This window comes from Varanus komodoensis, unplaced genomic scaffold (assembly GCF_004798865.1).
Source record: "Varanus komodoensis strain SLA01 unplaced genomic scaffold, ASM479886v1 scaffold22, whole genome shotgun sequence".
NCBI classification, from domain to species: Eukaryota; Metazoa; Chordata; class Lepidosauria; order Squamata; family Varanidae; genus Varanus; species Varanus komodoensis.
Genome location: NW_025335606.1, coordinates 7,148,514 through 7,173,614, shown reverse-complemented (window position 1 = coordinate 7,173,614; position 25,101 = coordinate 7,148,514). Strand labels below are relative to the sequence as shown.

At 41.5% G+C, this 25,101-nt stretch overlaps 1 protein-coding gene across 6 annotated transcripts in view; it reads left to right on the top strand.

The window, feature by feature from the left end:
- The window catches only part of DYM (dymeclin), a 223,858-nt gene that overhangs the window by 178,184 nt on the left and 20,573 nt on the right, over positions 1-25,101 (top strand). For 4 of the 6 annotated variants that reach the window (XM_044431104.1, XM_044431105.1, XM_044431103.1 and 1 more), the window contains 2 exons: positions 7,886-8,068; positions 12,629-12,742. In XM_044431104.1, the coding sequence (XP_044287039.1) occupies positions 7,886-8,068; positions 12,629-12,742 (297 nt within the window). Of the gene's footprint in view, positions 1-7,885; positions 8,069-12,628; positions 12,743-14,518; positions 14,566-25,101 lie in introns of all 6 variants that reach the window. The other 2 variants (XM_044431107.1, XM_044431106.1) reach the window with 2 other exon arrangements.

Below are 25,101 nucleotides of genomic sequence, written 5' to 3'. Positions count from 1 at the left end.
AACACACCTGGAGGGAACAAGGTTGGGCGAGGCTGGTTCATGGCAGTTGGCAGAGTGGTAGACTTGCTGGTCTGTTTTTCAAGAATTTGAAATATAAGTTCCTGCTATCAGCCCATGAAACATGCACCCACCCGTACTGCAAATTGAACTGGTTTGTTCTGCAAGGTGCTGTTTCACATTCTTCTTCTCCACAGGGGTTAGAGATTCGTGCATGATCTTAAAGGCTTTCTATACTAGTGCAGTTTTTCTACCTGGCAGGAACTTGAGATTGCTAGTGTTGAAGCAGAATTCTCTCAAGAAGTCATTATTCCTTGTCTGTGGCACTGATCACTTAATATGAGAACATATTAATCCTCATATTTACATGAGTATGTATTCAAGCTTGGGACATCTTGTACTGTGTTTGCATTGCTGCCTCCTGTCCTACATTAGCTGAAATTGCCCTGGCAGGCTAGGTGTATTGAAATCCTTGTAGCCACCAGAAGGCCCAAAGATGCTGCCAGAACTTAACAGGGATCTGCAAACTTGCCACAACCATCGCTGTCACCTTTCTTGTTCTTATTGGGCCCAAACTACACATGAGAACTGAAACATACATGTACTTTCGTAAGTATTGCATCATATCTTTAAGCCTCTTGAAATGTTCATTTCCACAGAATGGATTTTAGAATCATTCCCATGTGGAAAATGTGATGGTGGAATTGAAAATCCACATGGATTTCCCAGGAAAGATCTGTGACAGAAGATGGCAAAGATTCAGCATCCTGTTCACTGACTGCTCTTGTCTGTGTGTGTTTCTCCAGTTTCAGGGTAATGTTTTCCATGTGTAGTCCTTCATGGGAACCATTACCAAAACATTCATGGAGAAGAAGATATTATATCAGAATTGATTCCCACTCCTCGCTTTCCCTGGCGCTTCTTGAAGCACGGAAGTAGTTGCATACATCTTTGCCACTAAATACCAGTCGCCTTCATGCCTGCTCACAGGCTGGCTAGAGGCATCCGGTTGAACCAGGATACAGGCCTAGATGTGCCTTTGCCCTGAGTAGCAGAGTTCTTATGTTCTTATGATGAATTACCTGTACATCAGAGCAAAACTAGGTATATTGACTGTAAGAAAAAGTCCAGAATCCATGTTGCTGTAATTCCTTGATTTGAGCAACAAGAACAATCACACACCCAAAGCAAGCAAGCAAACAAAAAAAGAAGTCCAAACATTTGGTTAGATCGGCTACTCATCCTTGCGTCAGTATCCCAGAACAAGTACAAACAAAATGCTTCTCTCATAACAATCGAGGAGAAAGGAAACTGTCTGCGACTTGCTATCCCAAGTGAAGAAGTACCTAACCTCACTGAAGACCACTCTGTGTGTCTCCATCTGAGATTGGAGCTTGCTTCTTGAGTCTGATTGGATGGAATCAAAGCCAGAGCTGTAAATCATGTTGAAAACTCACTTTGCACTTGGAAGTCCCTTTAGTTATTTAAAGGAGCCAGTTTATTTGTGGCATTCAGACTCATCAAGGTGCACAATTTCTGAACTAGATGCTTAAATCTATAGCTACAGCCACTTGCCTACATTTATTCCACATTGAAAATGAAATTGTAAAGGACTTTTTATACCTTGACTCAGTCCAGTTAAAAGGAGGCTGCAGCCAAGAAATTAGAAAGAGACTGAAACTGGGAAGGGCAGCAATGAAGGCACTAGAAATGATAATCAAATGTAAGGATGTTTCAGTGGAGACCAGGGCCAAGATCATCCACAGTACTATATTCCCTATCACACGATCAAAGAGTGACCTGCACAAAAATAGCACGTCAGACACCCCAATCCTTTTTCCATTGCTGCCAGCGACACTGTCCACCACTCTCACCACCTTCCTCACTGCCAGACATCATAAATCCCCCCGCCACACCCCGTGGTGAGAGCAGACAGGGCTGTGGGGAGGGAGGGTGGCACCATGCCCGCCACGCCTGCACCACACCTGCCTCCCAAGAAGGCTAGGTCTCACATTTCAGGACCCTTTTAGGAGCTCGGCCTCTTGGGAAGCACTCCTGGGCAGGTGCCAAAAGGTAGTACCAAAGGCCATTGCCCATTTGGCACCCTTTCAGCACCGTTTTGGCACTGTTTGGGGCAGGGACTCCTGGCCACAGGCTGTTGATTTGTTGCTGTGTTCATTGCTTTTCCTTGTTAAATACCTTTGTGGTTGTTGTTTCTGTGTATTTTTTTAAATTTGTAAACCAAATGGGCTGTGGGGTGGTATACAAGTACGGTGGGGAGGACGATGACAACAGCAATGACACAATGCTAGAGGAGAGCTTTATGAATACCCTGGGCCCCCAGAAAGATGAACAAGTGGGTCCAAGATCAAGTCAATCCAGAACTCTTCTCTGGAAGAGTAAAAAGGATGAGGCTCAAGCTGTTGTACTTTGGGCACGTCATGAGAAGGCAAGACTTGCTGGAGAAGACGGTAAGGGTAGGAAAAGTTGAAGACAGATGAAGAGGAAGACCAACTGTGAAATGGATTGGTTCCACAAAGAAAGTCACAGCATTGAACTTGGAAGAGCCGAGCAGGGCTGTCAGGAACAGGACCTTTTGGAGGGCCGTCATTCATTGGGTTGCCTTAAGTCAGAGATGACGGGACAGCAACATTTCATGTAGCCATTCTTGCAAAGACCGGGGCAGTAGACAACAAAGAGCCCAGTCAATGCAAGTTGTTTATTATAGAGGGTACTATAACTGAACTGTGAGAGTAAGAGGGCAGGGGAGAGAGGGCTGCATAAAATCCAAATGTGTGATGATTCTTATCTGTCAAGGTTCAGGTACTGTTTCCTGCCCAGAATGCAGAATGCAACACATGAGAAAGGACCAGTATGAATAAGGTAGATACTGATGCTGGTGGGCAATGTAGTTCTGCAGCCCTCATCTTTCTTGGTTATGCCCATCTGCTTTCAGGTTTTAAGTGACAGAAACATACTTAAAATGAAAGCTAAGATTGTAGGGATGCCAAACTCCACAACCAGTACCAGATTCCAGCTTGTTAGTTGAATCAGGAGGCCTGCTTATGTTAATGCGTAGTTAGAAGTGATTAAACAAACTCAGTAACATAATCCCCATGTTACAAAAAGACATGCAAACTGTTTAGGTCTGAGTGTTGGCACCTTGTCTGAAAGACTGTGTAAGTATCAAGTGAGCAAAATTAAAGCCAGTTCATGGAACTAAATTGGCATGTCAGGAGTTGTGCATTGAGCAAATCCATACAGAGAATGGTGTGTGAGAAAGCAGTTCTGTAAATCTTTCGGCTCAGTCTTCATTAACCCTGCTATTGAGCTTAGAGCGATTCTTCAGTACCTTCATAGATAAGGGGTTCGATTGCAACGTGAGCACGTCACGAAGCAGTAACAAGATCACGGCCACCTGCATCCACTCTGTATTCTTCCCAGTATCCCAGTTGGGCTTTATGAAGTGGCCCTTTGAGGTAGAGCATTTTCAGAATAATTGCTTGTGCTCTCCCGCTTTGTCATTGTACATGTCCCTATTTGTTTTAATGAGCTTAGACTTTATGGACAGTATCAGATAATGCCATGTTGCTGGTATAATTCATTGTTAGCACCATGTTATTAGTCCTGGTTAAGCAAAAGGGAAAAAAATACAGTGATTGGCCACTGAATTTCAGTGACAAATCACACGGGTTGCTTTTTCCGTTTGCTCAGCAAGTGCTAATAATGTTATGCTAGCACCAGTTTACAGCCGCACAGCTTCATTCACATTGCCACTGTGTCCGCATTGGATCCATGGGTGGTCTTCCTTCTCTGTCAGCCTCAGGAAATGGAATGACAGTTTTAATCAGCCCAAGTCTGTCGGGCAAGATATACCCAGTTGTTGTTGTTATGTGCTGTCAATTTGTCTCTGACTTAGAGTGACCCTCTAAGTGAAAGTCCTCCAAAATCTCCTTTCCATGGCAGTCCTGCTAGCTGCCCTAAACTGAAGCCTGTGGCTTCCTTTATGGAGTCGATCCATCTCATATTTGATCTTTCCTTATACCCAATGAATTGCTGTTAACACCAGGCTAAATGCTTGGGAAAGAACCCAGAACTTCCATCTTTAAACAACGTTCAGTTTGTGTTGCCACTTCACACACAAGGAATGGTTCTTGACCTGAGCAGAATTCTTGAACCTGGAATTATCTTGCTAGATCAGTCTGGTAAGACCAGGAAGTCTTCCTGGCTAATGAGAGGGGATAAAAATCCAATAAATAATAAAATGCTGATTCAGCAAAACGTGCAGCAAGTGGGTCTCACAAATGGAAATAGCCACTCTCTACTGTCTACTAGAAAGATGTGGGATGTGGGCATGGAGTTTCCCTTTTAAGTTTCCATGACTATGATTACACTATAATGCAGTACCAATGTGGTGTAGGGGTAAAGGACTTGGACTTGAGAAGACCAGTCTCTGTTGCGCACTCAGCCATGAAACTCACTCGGTGACTTTGGGCAACTCACTGAGAATCCTCCTGATCCACCTCCCAGAATAGCTGTTGTGCGGATAAAAATGGAGAGGAAGAGGACCGTGTAAGCTGTTATAGGTTCTGTAAAAGGGGAGACAAGGTTGGATATAAATAATGCATGCATTTGTTCTCTTCTGATTTGTCAAATTGTTTTGACACTGGCCTAATTTCATGGCAAAGTATTATGCATTTGGTTATGAAATGATTCCTTCTTTTCATCTAGTACCTATGAGGAATCAGTTTCCCTGGATAACTCCAGGTTCTTAGTGGGGAAAGAAAGTTTATTTAATATACTCTGCTTGCTGTCATTTCATAGTTATACAGAGATGGTACCTATACCATTTAAATGCTCCAAGCCTACTGAAGCAGAATGCTGTACATCATTCCTCTGTGGTAAGGATTTTAATCTTGACCTGTAACAAGGCACGGGTTAAAATGGTAATGAAAGCAGCAAAGGGAAGCATCTAAAGGTATATGGTATGATACTACTGAACAGGTCCAGGCCTCAAACTGAACTTGGATGGATGGGAGACCATCTGGGAACTGTATATCAGCCAATTCACACTACAGAAGGGAAGGATGCTATAGAAGTGAAATAATATCATTCCCTATGGTAGTGAACTCATGTGGCTGAACACATATCAGTTTCAAAACTTAACTGGGCCAGAAAATTGAAGTTAGATGTTTTTACATGCTTGGAGGACTCCTGAGTTATGCAGAATATATATATATATATATATATATATATATATATATATATATATATGTAAATTAAAACAAATTCAATTTTTTTAAACTAGCCGAAGAAACCTGATGGAAACCAGTGAGCTCCAGGTGATATGGAACATTTAGGTTTTAGTTAAAAGGAGAGGAAGAAATCATACTTCACCCACAACTACATAGGAACAATTCATGTAGTGAGAAAGAAACGGGGATTTTTTTCCCTTCCAAGTCTCAGGAATCCCACCCCAACTTTAGTATAAAATGCTCAGTTCAAGGATAACAGCCAGCTCCAAATCTGAATCTTGGATTAAAAAAAAGGAAAAGCGACTTTTTAAATTCCCCTCCCAGGCCTGAAAGGACTAAAAAGTTCCAAGCTGATTGGACCCAGAACAGAAGCATTTTTAAGAAGTTAGGAAGACATTGCAACATAATGTTGCATGTTTCATTTGCAGTAATCTGTCTGTCCCAACACCAGAACAAGGCTGGACCTTTTCTGGGTCCTGGGTATGCAAATACACAAGCAATTTAGCTCATTCTTTTCACTGTTCAGTCTTTAGTGGGCTGTAGAGACATTTTTGTTCTGCTCAGCATTTGATGCTTTTTAATAAGAGGTTAATAAGTGGTTTTTGTCTTGAGGTTTTATTCTGGTTTAACCCTCTTATTGTTTTGTATTCTGCCTTTTTGCAGAAAAATGGTCTATAAATAGGCGTCTTGGTATGATCAAGATTACTTTTTAATAATAATTTGTGTAATGATTCTAATGTATTTATATATCTCATTCATTCTTCAGCAACTTTAAGAAATTTATTTATTTTATTTATTTTTGGATTTATAACCTGCCTTTTTCCTACAAAGGGCTCAAGGCAGCTTACATCTCCTCCTCCATCTTCTCCCCACAACAACAACCCTGTGAGGTAGGTTGGGCTGAGAGTCTGTGACTGGCCCAAACTCACCCAGTTGGCTCCATGGCCGAGCGGGGACTAGAACCCAGGTTGTCTGAGTCCCAGTCCCATGCTCTTAACCACTACACCACACTGGCTCTCCACACTGGCTTAACTACTACACCACACTGAAATAGTTTATCGTTATTCCCACTTTGTAGAACAAGAGTTGCATTGGGATTTAAACCCACTGGTGAACTGGGATTTGAAGCTAAGTTTCCTAAGTCAAAGTGTAAGTGGAACACACTGGATCTTAAGACACACATATTAAAGCAATAATATCCTTTCATAATGATACAGAAGTTTTTGCCTTGGACTACATTTCACATCCTCTGCCCCGCTAGCTGAAGCTACCAAGACGTCTGTGATGGGAGGGTATAGAAAAGTTTTAAATAAAATAAAATAAATACTCAGCATTCTGAGAGGGACATTGCTTTCTCTGACATGAAGGTGAAGAAGGTGGTGATTAAAAACATTTACTGGCTGCTTTTCAGGACAGGAGATTAATATATCAGAGCATTCAGCTTTGACCAATGTTCCCTGGCTTTGCTTTTCAATTGCCACCATGCCTTCTTTTGACTTTTTGAGAATCTTGCCTACACACCTGCCAAACATTCTTCTGGATTTGATTTATATTTTAGAGTTTAGATACTGAATCCAGACATGGCTGCCTCCTAAACAAGTTTGTGGAATGTTACGATACTTATCTGCACCGGTCTCCTGTTTTTAAAGTTAGAAGTGGAGTGGAGGGTCACAACTGTAACAAAAACCTAAGCTATGTGGTACAGATATACTGGTCTAATTATATACCTTTCCTCATGGATAACAGCTGTCACAGTGAAGGATAATGCTACTAGAACATTTCTCATTTGACCCATTGTCTTGGGGACAGACAGAGAAATTGTGTGTTTCAAATGTTTTGAAATCTGTGTGCAAGATATTACCCTGGGTAATAAAAACTTTCTTGTTAACCATGACATGTTTTTATAACCTTATTTATATCTACCCTGACGCCATGGCTGGATGCAAGGTGCCTTTTTCATACCGGTGGCTTTCAGCACAAATGCAGTATTGTATCACCTCGTGACAGCATTTCACCATCCGCTTGGCGTCCTTGGCTTTCTTCTTGTTATCCTGCCCCCCTCTCCCCATCCCTGTTGCTGCTTCTTCCTTGAAGCTTGACATTTAAAGCTATTCCAAATGCTACAAGCAGTCATCATGGGGGCAAACAGTATGCTTTTGATAAGAGCATACAAGAACTTGGGGAGATACATTCTGGCATTTGTCTTCTAAGTAAACAAACCACAAAAGCTGCTGGCCTTCCGAAACATTTGCTAGGCTGGTGGGGCTGGCAGTGGAGGGGCAGGAAGCTCTCGCTGTCCCACAGTTCTATGGTGGGTGGGCAGGCGGGCAGTCTCCATCTCACCTCCACTGCCAGCCGTTCCTTCTTCTATAGGCAGAGTGTGGTTGTCTGCAGCAGCTGTGCTAGTGCTGAAATACATAGCTGATGTGTGTACTTGCTCTGCAAACTGTCTTTCCTCCTTGACTCCCAGTTTTACAGTTCTGGAAGATACTTCCAGGCATTATAAACTAAAGACATTCAGTGTGCCCCCAAATGATCATCTGGAAAAACATTTAAGAGGTGGAAACTGGCAATAAAATTACTTGATGTATATTAGACAAAGCATATATCATATATCAACCTGTTTCTTACAGGCCCAGGACTTGAATGTGATTGAAGAAGTCATCCGCATGATGTTAGAGATAATAAACTCCTGTTTGACCAACTCTCTGCATCACAACCCTAATTTAGTGTATGCATTGCTTTATAAGCGGGATCTCTTTGAGCAATTTCGAACACACCCTTCTTTCCAGGATATAATGCAGAATATAGATCTGGTAAGTGCAATTTTCTCCCTCTGGTATTTAAAAATGTCCTTTACATTGCTTTCTTAAAAAACTACTTTTTGTTTATATGTTCTATGTGTACAAATTGTTCTGTTCATTGTGGAAGGCTAATTTATATTTTTCTTGGCATTGCACATATGGGTATGTTTCTCACAATTGAGTACACACAGGGCCAAAGTGTATTTATGTATAAAATATCCAAAGTTTTACACACCGTATAAATATGATAAACTAGAAGTATTACTTTCAGGATTACTATTTAATAGACAATAAAAAGGGATGGAGAGAGAGAGAAAGGAAACACAAAAATTGCCCTTTGGTTAGGTGTTAGGAGTGTTTCTGAATTTAGTTGTTCCGCTGCCGTAGCTTGTTCAAAATGGTTTTACGTGGCTATATTTTTATCTTATATTTTTAATTCCATTGTAAGCTTCCACAAGAGTTCCTACTTGCTAGTAGAGTTACCTGGCATATAATCGGAGTTGTAGTGAATGGCAGTGGGAACTAAAATATTTTCACCTCACTCAAAGTCTGCTGTGGTTAAGAATGCCTGGGTTTCCCCCTTGGAAACATGCGAGATAGACTAGAGACGGCACTCCAGTTGATTCAGTCTTTCAACAGAAGAGGATATTTGCTTGCTAGTTACATTTAAGCAATAATTATAAAATGTTGATAATAATATTATCAATTAATGAATCACGCACACACCTCAAAAATTCTAAAAACCTTCAGAAAGCAGAATCCTGAGTGCTCGGATGGCTGAATGAACCCTGGAAAACACAATTCCTTGACAAATATCATCATATCATTATTTACTGAACTGATTTTATAGACACTTTTTTCCAGGCATTTGTTTAAGATAATTTTAAAAGCTAGACATAAATATTTTCATGCATATTTATTTTAAAGTATTTTCTCTGTAGCCTTTCTTTTGCAGAGGTGGCTTACATCAAAGTAAAAAATACTGTAATTAAACCAGCATAACAACACATTAACAGCACAGGATAAAATTAAAACACATAAGAATACCAACTAGCCTGCAAACTCTGTTTTTCACTAGTGACGAGAAAAAAAAAAAGATTTCAGATTGCCACCCAAAATACCATCAACAGGAAAGTCCACCAAATCTCCTGGGAGAAGGAATTCTGTAATACAAGTTCTGCCTTTGGAAAAATGCTGTTGTATACCCATCTACCCTAATTCAGATGGTGGGGAGACATGAAATAAGAGAAGGCAGTCCGTTGAGACACCCTGTGTAAGGCAGTTTAGCATGCAGTCTTATTTGTGACTAGACAGGAAAAAGTCCTCCCACTCCCAGCATTCCCCAGCCAGCCAGCATGGTTGTCTGCGTAAAGCTGGGATTCCTACAATCTTTTTCCTCTGTCAAAACATGCATCATACTGTGTCAGTAAGCCTATAAACAGAGCCATCCGAAGAGCTGTCAATACCAGCACTGGGCCTGGAGATCAGCAGGAAGCCCTTCTATTGGAGCAATATTTATGCTCCATGTGGCAGGCCGCACTTCATGACCTTACTGCCTCATTCATAATTTGGGACATTTCCAGTCTATTCTGGAAAATGCCAGCATTTCTATTAAATGAGAGTAGAAGAGATTGCTTGTTGAAAGGACTTCAGTCTTTCCTGGCATTAAAAGAGACCCATGAGAAGATTGTTCATGACTCTGTCTCTAGTATTTTGGCTGGTTTAGGGAAGTATGCATGCAAAGATGGCATGCTGTGCTTCTCATATTCCCAGACTTGCATATACATACATTATTTTCATGATATGCAGGTTATGCTGTCTGGATTTGTGGGACTGAGTTACAACAACTCAGATATTGTACAGATAGAAAACATCTGGCTTATTTAGTAGCCAAGGTTGGTATGATTTCTGTTCTCATTCACTGCTAAGATTTACTCGAGAACTAAATGGGCTGCAGTTCTGAGGAATGTGATGGGGACTGATGACCTAAGTGTTGCAGAGAGTTGGTTAGTTTTGATGTGTTGAGCATTTCCTGAAGGATGAATAGTTTTAACAACACATATCAAAAACTGGAGAAACATTCAAATAAATAAAGTGAAGAATAACTATAGCCATTTGCTTCAAGCAGCCAGTTTTTGGTCTTTAAGGATGTCTTCATAGAGCAGGTGTTCATTTACATTAAATGACTTATTATTTTCATTTAAATTACGGAGATTTAATAGGGCTTCTTAGATTAAAAAAAAGAAGTACTTGCTGTCCTGAGAACCTTCTGCAAGAGTGCGAGAGAGACTGTCTTTCATGGACAAGATCTGGTATAACACAAAGGAGCTAGAATAACCCTCTTTAAATTTCCAATGTGAACTCATAAGCTGGCCTTAAGCAAAGCAGTAGCAGCCTCAGACATCACAACAAAATAATACAAGGAGAACCAGGCATGCTCAGTAACCACATAAGGTGAAGTACGCGTTGAGGGGAAAGTGGGAAATGGGGTGGGGCAGAACTTCTAAGGAGCCATTCACAACTGGCTGTAGCTCCCATCATTTTGACTAGCACAGCATTGGCTATACAACCTACAAATGACAGAAGTTGTAGTCTAGCCACCCAGAGGGTGCCAGTTTGTGGAGATCTGACATCTGCCATTTTGGAAGATGGCTTAGCTGGCTAGCAAGAGCCTGAACAGAAAGAAAATGCTGAAACGTTTTAGTTACAAGTTTTATGTGTCTGGTATAATTGTAGTAAAGTTTGCACTTTAAGTCTTGTAAAGATTGTGTTGTGAAATTTTTTAAGGATTTGCAGTAGGGAGTCATTAGAATCGACAGGCTACTTACTTCTTTACTAAAGTTTCCTGATGAATATCCTTTGCTTTGCACTTGAAGCATATTCTGAAATGTCTCTTTTGCAAGCCTGGGCAATATGTTGCTTCAAAATAGAGGTAATGCTGACACTTTCATGCAGCAGTGCTGGCTCCCATTTGAGTCCCAGAGTAGAGAAACTATCAGCTCTCTTTTGTTTAGCAGATAACAGTGATGCTCTGAGGACCTCATTAGGGTTCAGTCTAGCACTGCTGTAAAAGGCAATTGCATGCAGTAAAGCATTTCTCATTCCTTGATGAAGATTGCCAAAGCAATGTGAGATCCTTCACTGGCTTGGGCAGTACCTCTCTTCATAGAAAGGTCCACCTTTCAAGATTGCATGCACATTCACCAGCATTTCTTCCGTATTACAGAAATGAACATCATAGGTCTTGGAGTGGAAGGTAATCAATGTAGATTCCACAAAAGAGTGGTGCTTATCACTCTCGTGATTCCAGGGTTCCTTAGGGGACCTTCTTCCTGTTTAAATTCATAGTGAAAGTCAATTTCATGTACATCAAGATTAAAAGAAATAATAGTTCAAATATTCACCAAGACAGGACTGCAGATGAAGAAGTAATCCCATAAATCCTCTTTTTACAGATTGATTTGGGGGGCGGGGGTTGGAGGGGTTAAAATCCAACATGTGTACACACATGCATGCATACACACATGCTGGTTTACAAAGGACAAGTTAGACAAGCCACTATTCCAAGATGCTTACAATCATAGACATAGAAAATTATCCAAGGAAGAAGAGGTTTCCAAATCTTATTTAGAAACCATTAACTGTAGTTCCTGGGAATCATGTAATGGTAAACTATGATTAGCTTCAGGTTCCTGACTTTTTCACTCACTTTTATAACTGTGGGAGCAATGCAACCGTGAAAGGGCTCCTTGTAGGTGCATGGAGGTCATGCTGGTTACCCAGGATTTGACTGTCAGAATGCTACACTTGAGAGGGCAATTAAACAGGTAGGAAGAGAAACAACTGAGTATATCTTAATAATATGAAGCCCTTATATAGTGCCGAGATCAGGAACACAACAGTCATGGGAACTGTTGCACCTTTACACACATTCATTGGCACCTGCCATGGCCCCCTACCCTTCCACTGGGTGAGCTTCAGGGCCATCTAAGGTGGGTTGCAGGTCTGGCCTGGAGGAGAAGGAAGAGATGTGCCCATGCTTGTGCAATGGATGAATAAAATGCATACATGCGTGTGTGTGTGTGAAGAGAGGGAGAATGTTTAAGGGTGATCTTGAGAGCAGAAGAGAGTATGTGAACATTGGGAAGTGATCCTGCAAGAGAGACAGATGGTGTTGAGCCTAGCTCTGGTGAGGAGTTAATAGATGAAATGAGAGAATTTTCTGATCCTCACCTCAGTCTCTTGACCACTGTGCTGTACAAGATCTGGAATATGTACATTTTGGATTACAACCATAGCACATTTGATCAAAATGCAGATTGCGAGGAGAAGCCCTTAAATTCCCTGTGTAGCTTAGCTGCATTGTGAATGCTAAATATTCTGCCTAATCTAGCATTAGACCTAACAGTTGATGAATACCAATTAAAAGCCACAAATGTTACATAAATTGCCATTATAATTCAGTTTGTAATTTATTTTAAATAAAATAAAAAAACACTTCTAAAAACTTATTGACAACCCTTCTCCTATTGCCTCCCTTTGTTTACATTATTTTTTCTAAACTCTGTGCAGGTGATCAGCTTTTTTAGCTCACGGATTGAACAAGCTGGAGCTGAGCTATCAGTGGAGCGAGTTCTGGAAATCATCAAGCAAGGAGCCGTTGCACTGCCCAAAGACAGACTCAGAGTGAGTGTTGGCAAAGCTAAAGGGAGGGTGGGATTCCAGCTAGGAGCACTTCCGGGATAGTTGTTGTTGTTGTTGTATAGTTTATGGAACGCACTCCCCAGAGAGGTCCACCTGGCGCTGTCGTTATTTGCTTTTCGGCACCAGGCCAAGACCTTTTTATTTAAACGTTATTTTAATTGTTATTTATTGATTTTAATAATATTTGCCAGGTCTCCAATATTTTATGTGATTTGTTTCAGTTGTGTTTATAGTTTGGAAGCCGCCTCGGGGCTTATGCGAATGGGGCAGCATAGAAGTTCTCCAAATAAATAGATAGATAGATAGATAGATAGATAGATAGATAGATAGATAGATAGATAGCTTGCTAGGCAGAATGTGTATACCGTATTTTTCGCTCTATAAGACACACCTAAGACGCACCTAGTTTTTAGAGGAGAAAAGAAAAAAAATATTCTGAATCAAATGGTTTACTAAACTATTTAATAAACTATAACTGAATACAGTAATACCGTATTTCAACCTTGTAAAGTGAACAGCAGTCAACAGTGGCATTAAGAATCATCATCACTGTCATTAACAAAAGAGAGACTTTAAAGTCCGAGTACTCTTCTAGTTTTTGTTGAACCCATAGAACTCATCATCACTAGAGTTGCTCTGTTGCTCACAATCACTGACATCATTTTCTTAGTCAGTAGTGGAATTATTGAAGGAATCCACAATCTACACCAGTTATACAAGAGCTGCTACAGACAATTCAATAACAAATCTAAAAAAGCCAGTAATGTCCACGCTGCCCTACTAGTAAATAATAGAAAAAAACTTCTGACAAAAAATGTGATATTGTACGGTAAATCAGACACACAGCGGACTATGTAGCCTTTGAAGAATAAACTTCATACACGAAGGTAATGCTGTTCAAATATCCACTGATCCTAAAAAAAATGTGTCTGATCAACTAACAGATAACTGATCCATGGAAAGTTTCCTGATAATCACAGGCACATTCCCCATCACTTCCCCATGTGCTTCATTAAAAGACGGGTTGCCATTTGAAAACACACACCGACCTGTGATTGACAGCTCTCACCTGCGCCGGAGGAGCGGGGCAGAGCAGGGCGCGCTGAGCGTGTGCCAGCCAGGTGGTGCCACGTGGTGCAGACGGCCGGCAGCGTGCCGGCGATGGTCTTCCGGGCGGCGCAGCGGCGGCGGCAGGTCTTCCCGGGCGGTGGGGGTGAGCAGTCCATCTCTCTGTGCTCTCCGTGCGGCCGGCAGGTTAAAGGCCACGGCTCCTCCTCCTCTGCATGCCTCCCCCTGAGCGGCACAGCTCTCACCTGCGCCGGAGGGGGCGGGCAGAGCAGGACGTGCTGAGCGCGTGCCGGCCAGGTGGTGCCACATGGTGCAGGCGGCCGGCAGCGTCCCAGGCGTCGGGCACACACACATTCGCTCTATAAGACGCACAGACATTTCCCTTTACTTTTGAGGGGGAAGAAAGTGCGTCACAGAATGAAAAATACGGTATTTGTGTTTAGGGATCTGTTTGGCCTGATTTATATGTATGCTTCATGTGAAAGATAGGTAATCCTGTTTGTAATTTTTCACTTTTTTAAGGATCCTACTGAGTTAAATTGGTATTTTTTGAAGGAGTGCTCATAAAACTTCTTTGGGAATTGAAAATAAAATGCTTTACCATGAGGACTCAGAGGCACAGAAACAGCTCAAATATGCTGGGCTGTGTCTGTCTAGGTCACTCTGCTAACATGAATGATGTTATATTAGCAGAAAATAGATTCCAAACTCTGCACAGGACAGCAAACCAATGAAAGGTAAGCCTATGAAAACAGTCGCACAACTTTTGCACATTAGGTTTGCCCAGTGGAAAGTTTGGGTGAAACTCCCCTAATAATATTTAAGTTTCTAGAATGACACCATTGGACACTGCTTGCTATCAAATAAAACCATACTGGAACATAAAATAATAGCACTGAACACACTGTAATCTCTCATCTCTACTTAGTAGGAAGCTGAGTATGTGCTTTCTTCTCCTGCTTCCCTCTGGCATGTGGGTACTGCATTATTCAATAGAGTTTGTGCAGTATGTGTGACCCAGATTATGTGATCAATTGCTGGAGTTTTGAGCTAATGAAAATTGGGCTTTTCATGTGTGAATGCCAGTTGCATGGATATCCAGTGGGCTTAGAAATGGGGTGAGCAGAAGGTAGATTTCCAAATGTTTTGTGCTTCAGCTCCCAGCATTCCTAACCATTGACCATGCAGTGACAACTTCTGGTTCAAGTCCAAAACCTCTAGACATCTACTGTCTGCCCTTAGTAGATACCAGGTAGATAGGGAAGAAAGGTGTGGTCTTCTTCCAGTTTAGTCTGGTTTAATTAAAAAATGTACATGAAGACTCCTCTGACTATGTTAAACCAGGGCAGACTGAGCTAGGGAGGTGCTTTAAAGGTAATTGGACTCAAAGCAAATGGGCAGTCGGTGCAGCTTCTTGAGAATTGGTCCAGTGTGACTTTCTCCATCACAGTTCTCGCTGCTGCGATCTGCTCTAGCTGAAGGTTCTAGGTTATCTTCAAGGGCAGCCTCATGTCCAATGTATTACAGTAATCCAGTCAGGAGGCTACCAGCACATGAACCACTGTGTCCAGTCTATCCTTGACCAGGAACGATTATGCAGTCATTGCAATGATGAAGCAACTGAAGGTGGTAAAAGACACTTTTCTCCACCTCGGTCACCTGACCTCCCACAGGATCAAGCATGCACATCAGGCTGAGTGGAACCCAGTCTAGAACCGGTGCACACCAAATTCTACCTTCTTGCATTTTTTCAGGGTTCACATGGGCAGTGAACCCATTATCACAAAACTTCATTTTGGAATCAGCTGCATCCTTCAACAATTGGCAATTAAGGGAAACAGGAGATTCAAATAAGAAGGCATGCTAGTTACATAGAGCAGTGTCCTGCACAGGAACACACTGTAAATTAAGATAAGGGCTTACTGTTGTTTGGATAATTAAGGGGAGGGAGGGTGTTTATACTGCAAATGTTGCCAGAGATGTTTGCCGGATGTTGGCTTGCTTTCCCGTTTCATACACTTTGTTGAGTACTCTGGGCCCAGGCTACAGAGTGGAAGATTAGATGCTAGACTGGCGGACAAACCCTTGACTTTGATCCTGTTGTGGTGTTCTGTCATAGCACCCAAGTTGAGATCTATTTTGCCACACATTTAGGAGGAAGAGGGTGAACATGTTTGACAGTCAAGTCCTGAGAATTGGAAACTCCCTTCTCTACCTAACTGCTTCTCAAGATAAGCATGATATAAATAGCTGTCAGTTTAAAGTGTCTGCTTCTGGCCATGAGCTGCGTAGGGCAGGGAAAGTCCAAACTGGGTAATTATCCTTCTTAGAAATTTGCAGCAGGAGCCGGGAGATAAAGGTGCAGGTGCTGAAATAACCAGCTCTTGGATTTCTCCTTCACCCTGGTGGGAGGAGATAAACAAAGCTAATATGCCTGCGTCTTGAGGCAGAAACGGCATCATTTGGAGATAGAGCTGTCTCCCTGGCAGACAAGCAGCCTACATTACAGGCTCCCTCTTTTATTACAGAAGATTATTATTAAGAGTAATTTAAAGATCATAGTGATAAGTAAAAAAATTGGCTTCTCTGTCTCTCTTCTCCCCCTCCTCCAAAGTTCACAGACGTTGTCCCTTTCCTTTGGGTGAAATTATCTGTAGTTTGAGGATTAAGAGCCTGAGAGGAAAGAGACCAAGTCTGGAGTCTGGGAGTTATCTCAGGGTTTTTGTGGAAGTTAGCCAGAAGATAGCTGTACTTTAAAAAAAAAATAGTAGTAAGTGGGAAAACCTGTTCTGAATGCCAGGCGTTATTAACTGGAAGCTGACATTTCAGTTCATAGAGTGAGCAACATTTAAGAGATCACATTTAAATGCTTTTGAAAGAAACTTCCCGCTGGTTAAGCCATTTGAAGAGAAAACATTTATTTTACAAATGGGTTTCCTCTGTTGAATTCCCCAGTTTTATTTTGCAATGTATTTATTGCCTAGGTTTTTGGACTCCTCCTTTTTCACGTTTACTTTTCTCACATACTTTCCAATATGTTCCTAACCTTGCCTCTTGTCTACACAGTATTGGAATACCTAACATTAAAAACAGAGCTGCTTAGCTGGAGACTGAAGCCTAATCTCTAGAAATTGGAGGGACCGGGGGGTAGGGGGTTGTGCTCTTTCCAGCTCATCTCTGTGCTGGTCCTGTTTGTCCAAAATATTCTGGGCTGGGCGTGGGGGTTTCTAGACCTTGACTTCCTTGTTTAATGGCTTCAAAGTGCAGTCCTATTTCATGGGAAACAACCCCTCTAAAATAAGCTAAGGGATGAAAAATAAATGGAAGCAGCATTGTTTTTGGGATTACCAGGTTCTTGATCCTAAAACTTATATTACGAAGAGGGTAGTATAGTTCCTTCATTTAGTTGCAGGAACTATGCCAGCACTAATCTGAGTGGGAAAACCTGAGAAAGCAAACTGCAGCTGAGCAGTTGCAAGTCATGTCTCTGAGGCATAGAAATGGTTCAGAGCAGGACCTTCCCTGTGGCTGAAGTCAAGCCCTATCCCAAGATTTAGGTTCAGAACATGCCTTGTGAACATAAGAAAGTGTAAGAACGTAAGAAAAGCAATAGCATCTCCTGTCCAAGTAACTGCTGTGCACAGGTGGGCCGCCTTCGATACTGGAGACAGCATGTAGCCTTTGCATCGGGTAACCATGGAGAGCCTTCCCCGGCATGACTCCCCTTTTAAAGCCATCCAAATGGGCAGCCATCACTACGGCTCGTGGAAGGGAATTCCAGAGTTTAACTATCCCGTGTTTTGAAGTCCTTCCTTCCTGAATCTCCCACCAACCAGTTCTGCTGCTTTACCAATAGGCTGGAGTCTAAACCTGCTCCTGAGACTGAGGGAGGGCAGCAGCTGATGGGCCACAATTTGGTCCCCCTGATGGTGGTGGATTTTGGTTTGGGGGGAATTACTGAAAAATGGTGGATTTCACACTATAGTGCTTGGCTTTCAAATAAGTTTTATTTGACACTTTTTATGCTCCCCACATTCCCAAGAGAAAGTTACCCATCCCTTCTTCTTTGACCTCCATCTCTTTTTCTCCTTACCTTCCTTAATATTCAGCTGAACTTCTTATAGACAGAAGTAATTGCTCTAGACAAGTTGTTCTAGAATACCCATTAAATTAAACAATAGTTTTTGTATTCTGGTTTCTTTAAATTTTAAAATGCCACCATCTCACCCAGTAAAATATCTGCTCCAGGAAAACTCTGAAAATAGTGTTTAAACTGTAGCTTATTCCAAGGGCTGGTTTATTTTACTGTCACAAAGAGAGATCCTTTTTGCACATAAGGTCCTAGTTATACTGAAGTATATTATTGGTCAAAGGATTGCTTGGTATAACAGCAGTGGTGTTTATCGTGGCATCCACCACCTCTGTGTAGCTCTCCCAAAGAGAGTGTGTTCATGTTGTAACTAAAACCCTATTTAAATATTACTCTCCACATTTGAAATGGGATTTCTGAGCTCTTACCTCTCCCCAGGTGTCATCTTGGTCTGAAAATCTTACCGTGCATACTTTAATAAGAATTAGTGCAGTCTTTTTCAGGGTGGGGGGAGAGTCCCTAGATGGGTTGCAGGAAATTCATTTTTAAAATATGAGAACTCAGATGCCTGAGGTTTGCTGTTATATCAAAGTTGTTAGTCAGTTTTATGGTTAAAACAGCATTTCATTTGGTCCAAGGCCTTACTGTGGGAACAAGTCTTATGGTAAGGATGTCCCAAGGGGAAAAGCATCTTGGGAACAGGAAGATTAAGACAACTTAACAGCATTGCTGACCAGTGCAAGAACAAAACAGCAATTTTATTTCATCTGGCATTAAGGCTGTAAAATACCCTAATGCTTTCCTGGCTTCCCTATAGAAAAGGAATACAAGTATCACTTCAACATCTTAGCAGAAGCAAAAGCACAAGATGCCCTTGAATTTCTGCCACTGAAACACCTTGCCATGCAATATCGGGTCTTTACTGTAAGCAAGCTACAGAGTTCTCCAGCAGAAAATACTTATCTGGCTTTCTAGCTCATGGTACTCTCCATAAAACGTTTTTCTTTGTGGACCAAGTATAAACAGATCTTCAATCCTGTTTATGTGCATCATCAAAGAATGTAAGGAGTCGTATTGCTTAGCATTCAAAGAACGACAACTTTAAAGGAGATGAGCCACTGGTAGTTCTCCAGGAGCCAAAGTTTAATCTTGAGGAAAAATAATCTTTGTTATGAAGAAAGGTTTAAATTAGCCTTCTCCAGTCTGGTGCCCTCCAGATGTTTTGGACTTTCAGTACCCCTCAGCCAGCATAGCCAGTAGTCCGAATTCTGCAAGTTGACCAACATTTTATACAGACAACCCCCAAATTAGGAACATCTGTGTTATAAACAATCTGTACTGCCATAAAACCTGCTATTTTTTTTTAAATTACTGCAGAAAATCGTTGTCACCATAGAGAGAAAGGAAGCAAAAGGGGAGAGTGGGAGGCCTCCAAAACATCACCTTAGAGAGACAGAGGAAGTTAAAGGCGGAGGTCTTGAAAGTATGTCTTTCTGCCCTACGCATCCAGAGACAGAAAACTCTCCAGCATTTCTTTCCTGCAAAGAGGAGGCATTGGTGTGTTGGGAGGGGGGAGATTGTGGTTTTTTCACTTTCATGGGTGTCCTGCTCCCCCAACCCCAGTGGAGGGCTGACCATACGTGATCCAACTTGCATACAAATTTGACTTAAAGACGAATTTCTGTTTTCTCAGGAATGGAACTCATTCATAACCTAGGGACTGCCTATACTCTCTTTACACTGTTCTGACTCTAAAACCATTTTGATCTGATTACATTTGCTATGTAATTGGACCTATTGTACAGTTAGAATAACTGTCTATATCCCGAAAAGAGTGCATTGAGATACATCATGGTGCACACAGTTGTATTTGTTGTGTCTCTTCTTCAAAACTTAATTTCATTGTAAGTGAAATGGTCTTTACTTGTTAAATTGGAAGTAAGTAGAAGACTTCTGTCTTTGTCAGAGAAGGTATGTGAAGGTGAAGCTTGCAGGATCAATGGGTAACGTAACCTCCAAGCCACTTGCAAAGCCAAAAGTATTTGTATAGCGAAGGGCCTGAAATGATAGCAATTATTGGTTTTTCGCTTTATCTTCTGCCCTTCAGGGGTCATCAGACTCTCTCCCTCTGTACACTTATATGAAAATATCTTACCTGGAGACTTGATCTACCAATAGACGATCAGCACTGCCTTATACACGAACTGATACAACGTTCTGCTGGCTTACAACAACGTTGTAGGAAGTGTATTGCAGCTGCTCTGTGTTTCTGAAGAGCGACCACGTGTGTGCGAAGTGCTATCGCATCATTCTTCAGTAAGAGCTCTAAATGGAGTCTGGCACTTGGAGTGTTTTTGCATGGTACACTTTGGCTCAGCAGTGATAAGCAGAGACAGGCTGGCTCCTTCAAGGAGTCTTTCAGTAATGTCTGAGCCTTCAACAGTTCCGAAACTCTCCGGCCGACTTTTCCCAGTGGACCATTCATTTATCAGGAAATGAAATTGGTTACAAGATTCTTCACATTGCCAAACCTCACTGACGAAATCAGGTTTTCTGCTAGCTTCAGAAATTGCCCGAGTGCATTAGCTTGCTCAGCCTTGCCCTAAGTTTATTCCTGACATCGCTTAAAAAGAAAAACAGTTCAATTTAGATTGTAAAGGAGTTTGAAACATTTGCCTCCCTGTCCATTTTCAGTATATAAACCAAATGAGGAAACCATGCTTCTGACAGTTCAGAAAGCGGGGATGATTTTGTTGGTGTTACACTTAAAAATGTTACTTCTTCAATGTAGTCATTTTGCTGCCATTAATCAGATAGCACACACTTTCAAAAAAGATTATATTTAATATTGGCTACACAACTGAGTAGTGAAAGAGCCTGTTTATATCATTTTGGGTTAAAGCTATGTACCCTTTTCAGCTGCTGCCCAGTCACAATGCAAGCACGTGCCTTTGATCCCCTTCAGGGCCTTCAGGAGAGGACCTCAGTTATAGGACTGTTATACAATTCATGGAACAGCCATGTCAGAAGGGGCCAGGAAGGCTGTCAGATCCAACCCCGCCAGTTACGCCATCCCGATCAGATAACTGCCAATGGCCTTCTTGCATGCATCTAGTGTGGAAGAGCACACAACCTCTCTTGGCAGCTGGTTCCTGGTTGTTTTTGGGAAATGCACTTTCCGTAACAATTTCAACACTGGATGTGGGGGTGGGGAAAATAGTTAGTCATCTTTGCACGGGGGCCCACAGATTCTCTGAAGTGACTTTGAGTTTGGTGATTCTGTTTTACAAGGGGCCCACTAAATAATCTTGGAACATCTGCTGCAGCAGCTTTAATGTATGAAATCATGCATGAACCTAGTCAGTTGCTAAGATGATCCTTCATGTAAAAGTGGATACAAATCATTATACAATAAAATTGTAGAAACTGTGTTACAAATGCACCCTGAATTGTATTAAAATGACCTCTTTCTTTTTTTAAATGGTGTTGGTTAAGGTGATAACAAGTTATATAAATCAGTTGTAATATATATTCCATTTGTGCACATTACAAGACAATTCATCCACACCCCTTGTTGCTGGAAATCTGTGTCTAAGTCCAGAGGTAAAAAGCCACCTTTTCTTTAGGACTTGTTAACCTGATACACAGTTGGTTGCCTTTCCAGTATCAGTTGAAGCAACTCTTTTTTATTTTCCCCAAGTTTTTACATTGTTGTTCTCTCTCCTGGCTCACTGTGACATGTACCATTAAAAAAAAAAGCTTTCTGGCCTGATTAAGTTATCACAATAACCCGGCATTCTGGAAAATGCTGGTTCATTTGTGTCAAGCAACCATGCTGGTGTATGACAAGGGAAAAACAGATAAGAAAAAGCCAAAGAGAGTCTGCTAGGGGTGCACAATCAAAAGAGCATCTACAGTTTATTCTGATGTACAGGAAATATATGCAGCATGTAGGTAGCCTCAAAGGGACTACCAAGATGGAATCTGTACACAATGGTTCTGTAATGTACAGGTACATGCACAGTTAGGGGAGGTTGGGAGATCAGGTGGGGAATCATGTAAACAGTATGCTAGAAGTGTATGGGAGTAAAACAATGGGGATTAAGACAGTGCACATAATTGGCATATCTAAGAGTGTACCTGAGCAGGACGGGAAAACCTAGCAACATGGATCTCTGATCAGATCAGGAGTCCCGCCTTACGTCTATAAAGCTCTCCTTACAGAGTCAGGCTCTTAGCAGCCATATTATGGCAGAGCTTCCGCTCATTTTGTCCTGACATGTACAATGTTTGATGGCCCCTGTTTCGCCCCTCCCACAGCAGGAATGGCTGAGAAATGTTGCATTCATGGGTTATCATGATGTTTTAACCCGTGGATTCTGGCATGGCTTTCATAAGCCTGGATATGTTTTTGGCCTTCTGTAGGTATGCTGGTAGATTTCTGTTTTTGTACTATTTCTAATCAGGCAAATTATGACTTAATTTCTTACTTAAACTGTATAGTTTTCTCAACCTAATAGCATTGTTACGGGTCAATATTTTACTTGTCTTTCATCCCTTGTACTAATTCCCAACACTTTTCAAAAGAGCTTTATTTAGTTTTCATCTGGATTGTAGCATGAACCTGAGACCAAGATCTTTTATAGTCATATGTTTTCTTTTGTTTATTCAGAATGACTCAGTGGAAAATTAAGGATCTTGTAGCTCAGCCACTGCCTATATACTTGAGCTCATCTGCCTAATATTTGCTTCTGCAGTCGGCTTCCTGACCTACTGGGGCTGCTTGACTGATTCTTTTGCAGCCTCTTAAGATTTACAGAAGTCCCCACATAACCTGCCCTTGTCTGGTGCCAACTAGTGGCCTTGCTCCTTGTCTAGACCCTGCAGGGATAAAGCCATTTAAAACAAAGCCTAAATGGGTAGTTTTGTCTTCCCAAGTAACTGTTAATCACTGAGAATTGCTGAGAATTCTTCAAAATCACTGTTTTCGAAGCTACCCCAGCTGTTAAAAAGAAATTTACAGGCCTTATAAATGTAGCCTCTTCCCTTTACCTGAGGGGTGGGGGGGAAATGAGATACCTTCTTAGAAAGCATATTGAAATCATGCTTCGCCCCCCCTCCTCTGCTTTTATTCCTTGAGTTTCTCAAGCCAGGTGGTACTTATGGTTTCATTTCTGTTACAAGTGAAATAATGATTGCAAAATAAGAGCTTTTGTTTTTATTGTTGCTGTTAACATAATTTCTGTAAATTCTAGCATACATTTTGCATTAATCATCCTACAGAGTTCACACATCTTTGTAAGGTAGCATGTAACTATCCCTAGTGTTAAAATGGGCATCTGTAAAGTTGGGAACTCGGACTCCACTAGAAGCAGCTTGACCAAGGCCAGATGGTGAATGCATAGAATTGCACCCAAGTTGTTTCACAGCAGCATTCATTTATATAGGACCTCTTAATTCTCCCTTCATGAAAATATTCGTTAAAGACTTGTATATTAAGATGAATTACTTCTAAATGCATCTGCAGGAGCTGGCAAGCCCAAATACCCATCCATAGAGAGGGATGGCCACAGCGCCTCTGCATGATTTCCCATTCTATTTTGGCCTTCTTCCAGTCCGCCTGTGCTAACAATGAATAAATTTTGCTCAGTTTTGAATAGGTTATGGAATTTCACAGTCACTCAATGTATGGAAACACAGCAGTAATCTGCCTTTAAAGGAACCTGTCTATTGTGTCATGTATGGGTTATTTCTCTGGTCCTTCCTCTTTCCTGCTCAGAAGCAATCCCCAGACAAAGACTTCTGCAGAAACATGGGTGGGGTGCTCTTTGGATGAACCATTCTTATTTTTACTTTAATAAGCAAACTTTTTCAGATATTAGGATGAAATATGCTTCAAGCTTATTCTGGATTTAAAATATATGTACCAGCGATCAGGCATTTAGAAAGTTAATGTGCTGCATGGTTGTAACCAGGTAGTAAATAATCTCTCCATCTTTCACCATCTCCACTCCCAGCAGTTTCTGTAATACTATGAGAGTATTTAAGTCATTCAACATTGAGCAATTTTTAGGAAAGGGAGAAATTATTTTAAGTGTGCCTAAACGCTTCTTTCAATCTCCTGTAATGACAGGAAGGTCATCAGTCTTGACTTTTTCATAATGCAGAGGAACATGTCAGGGATTTGCGCAAATGGACTTAGGTTCTATGCATTATCAAAATTAGTTCAGCTTATTGCAATTTAGAAAGACTTGGTTCTCCAGTCCTGGGTTTTATTAAGCATGTAGTTTTGATCATGCATTGATTCAAAGGAAGTGATGGGGGAAAGTAATAACAATGTCACTGTAAATTACAGGGGGAGTGAAAGATAAATGCATCCAGTGAGAAATGGTTGTGGTATTGAATTTTGTTCAGGTTTGGAACGCAATGTCTCAGTTTCAAAATTATTAAAGCTAACTAGATGCAGTATTAGGTTTTGTGTAGATAATAACTCGGGTCCATTGGCTTTCACAAAGTATTCTTGCTCTGTAGACTTGTCCCCTCATCACCTGGTAATTCAAACCATGTTTCTTTTCAAGGGTAATTTAGGCATTTTCTCCTTAATGGCACAACCAAATCAGGAAGCTCTGTTGGCTTGGTAACAAATTGGAGCTACTCCAAACTGGCCAGACAAACTTACTTTCCACTCTCAAATGGAAGGTAAGTTGGCAGTAAGTTGGAAATGGAGGCAGGGGTACCCTTCTTTTCTGGATTTCATGATAAATGCCTTTTAAGGCACTTCCAACTATCATAATTCAGTGGAGCAAGGCATCTTTCTAAATGCTTATAAAGCTACCTATTTATTTATTATTTGAATTCTGCACCGAAGGATTGAGGCCTTTGAATTGTGATGCTGGAGGAGACTCCTGCGAGTCCCTTGGACCGCAAGCTGATCAAACCGGTCAGTCCTAGAGGAGATCAACCCTGACTGCTCTTTAGAAGGCCAGATCCTGAAGATGAAACTCAAATACTTTGGCCACCTAATGAGAAGGAAGGACTCCCTGGAGAAGAGCCTAATGCTGGGAACAATAGATGGCAAAAGAAGAAGGGAATGGCAGAGGATGAGGTGGCTGGATGGAGTCACTGAGGCAGTTGGTGTGAGCTTAAGTGGACTCCGGGGGATGGTGGAGGACAGGAAGGCCTG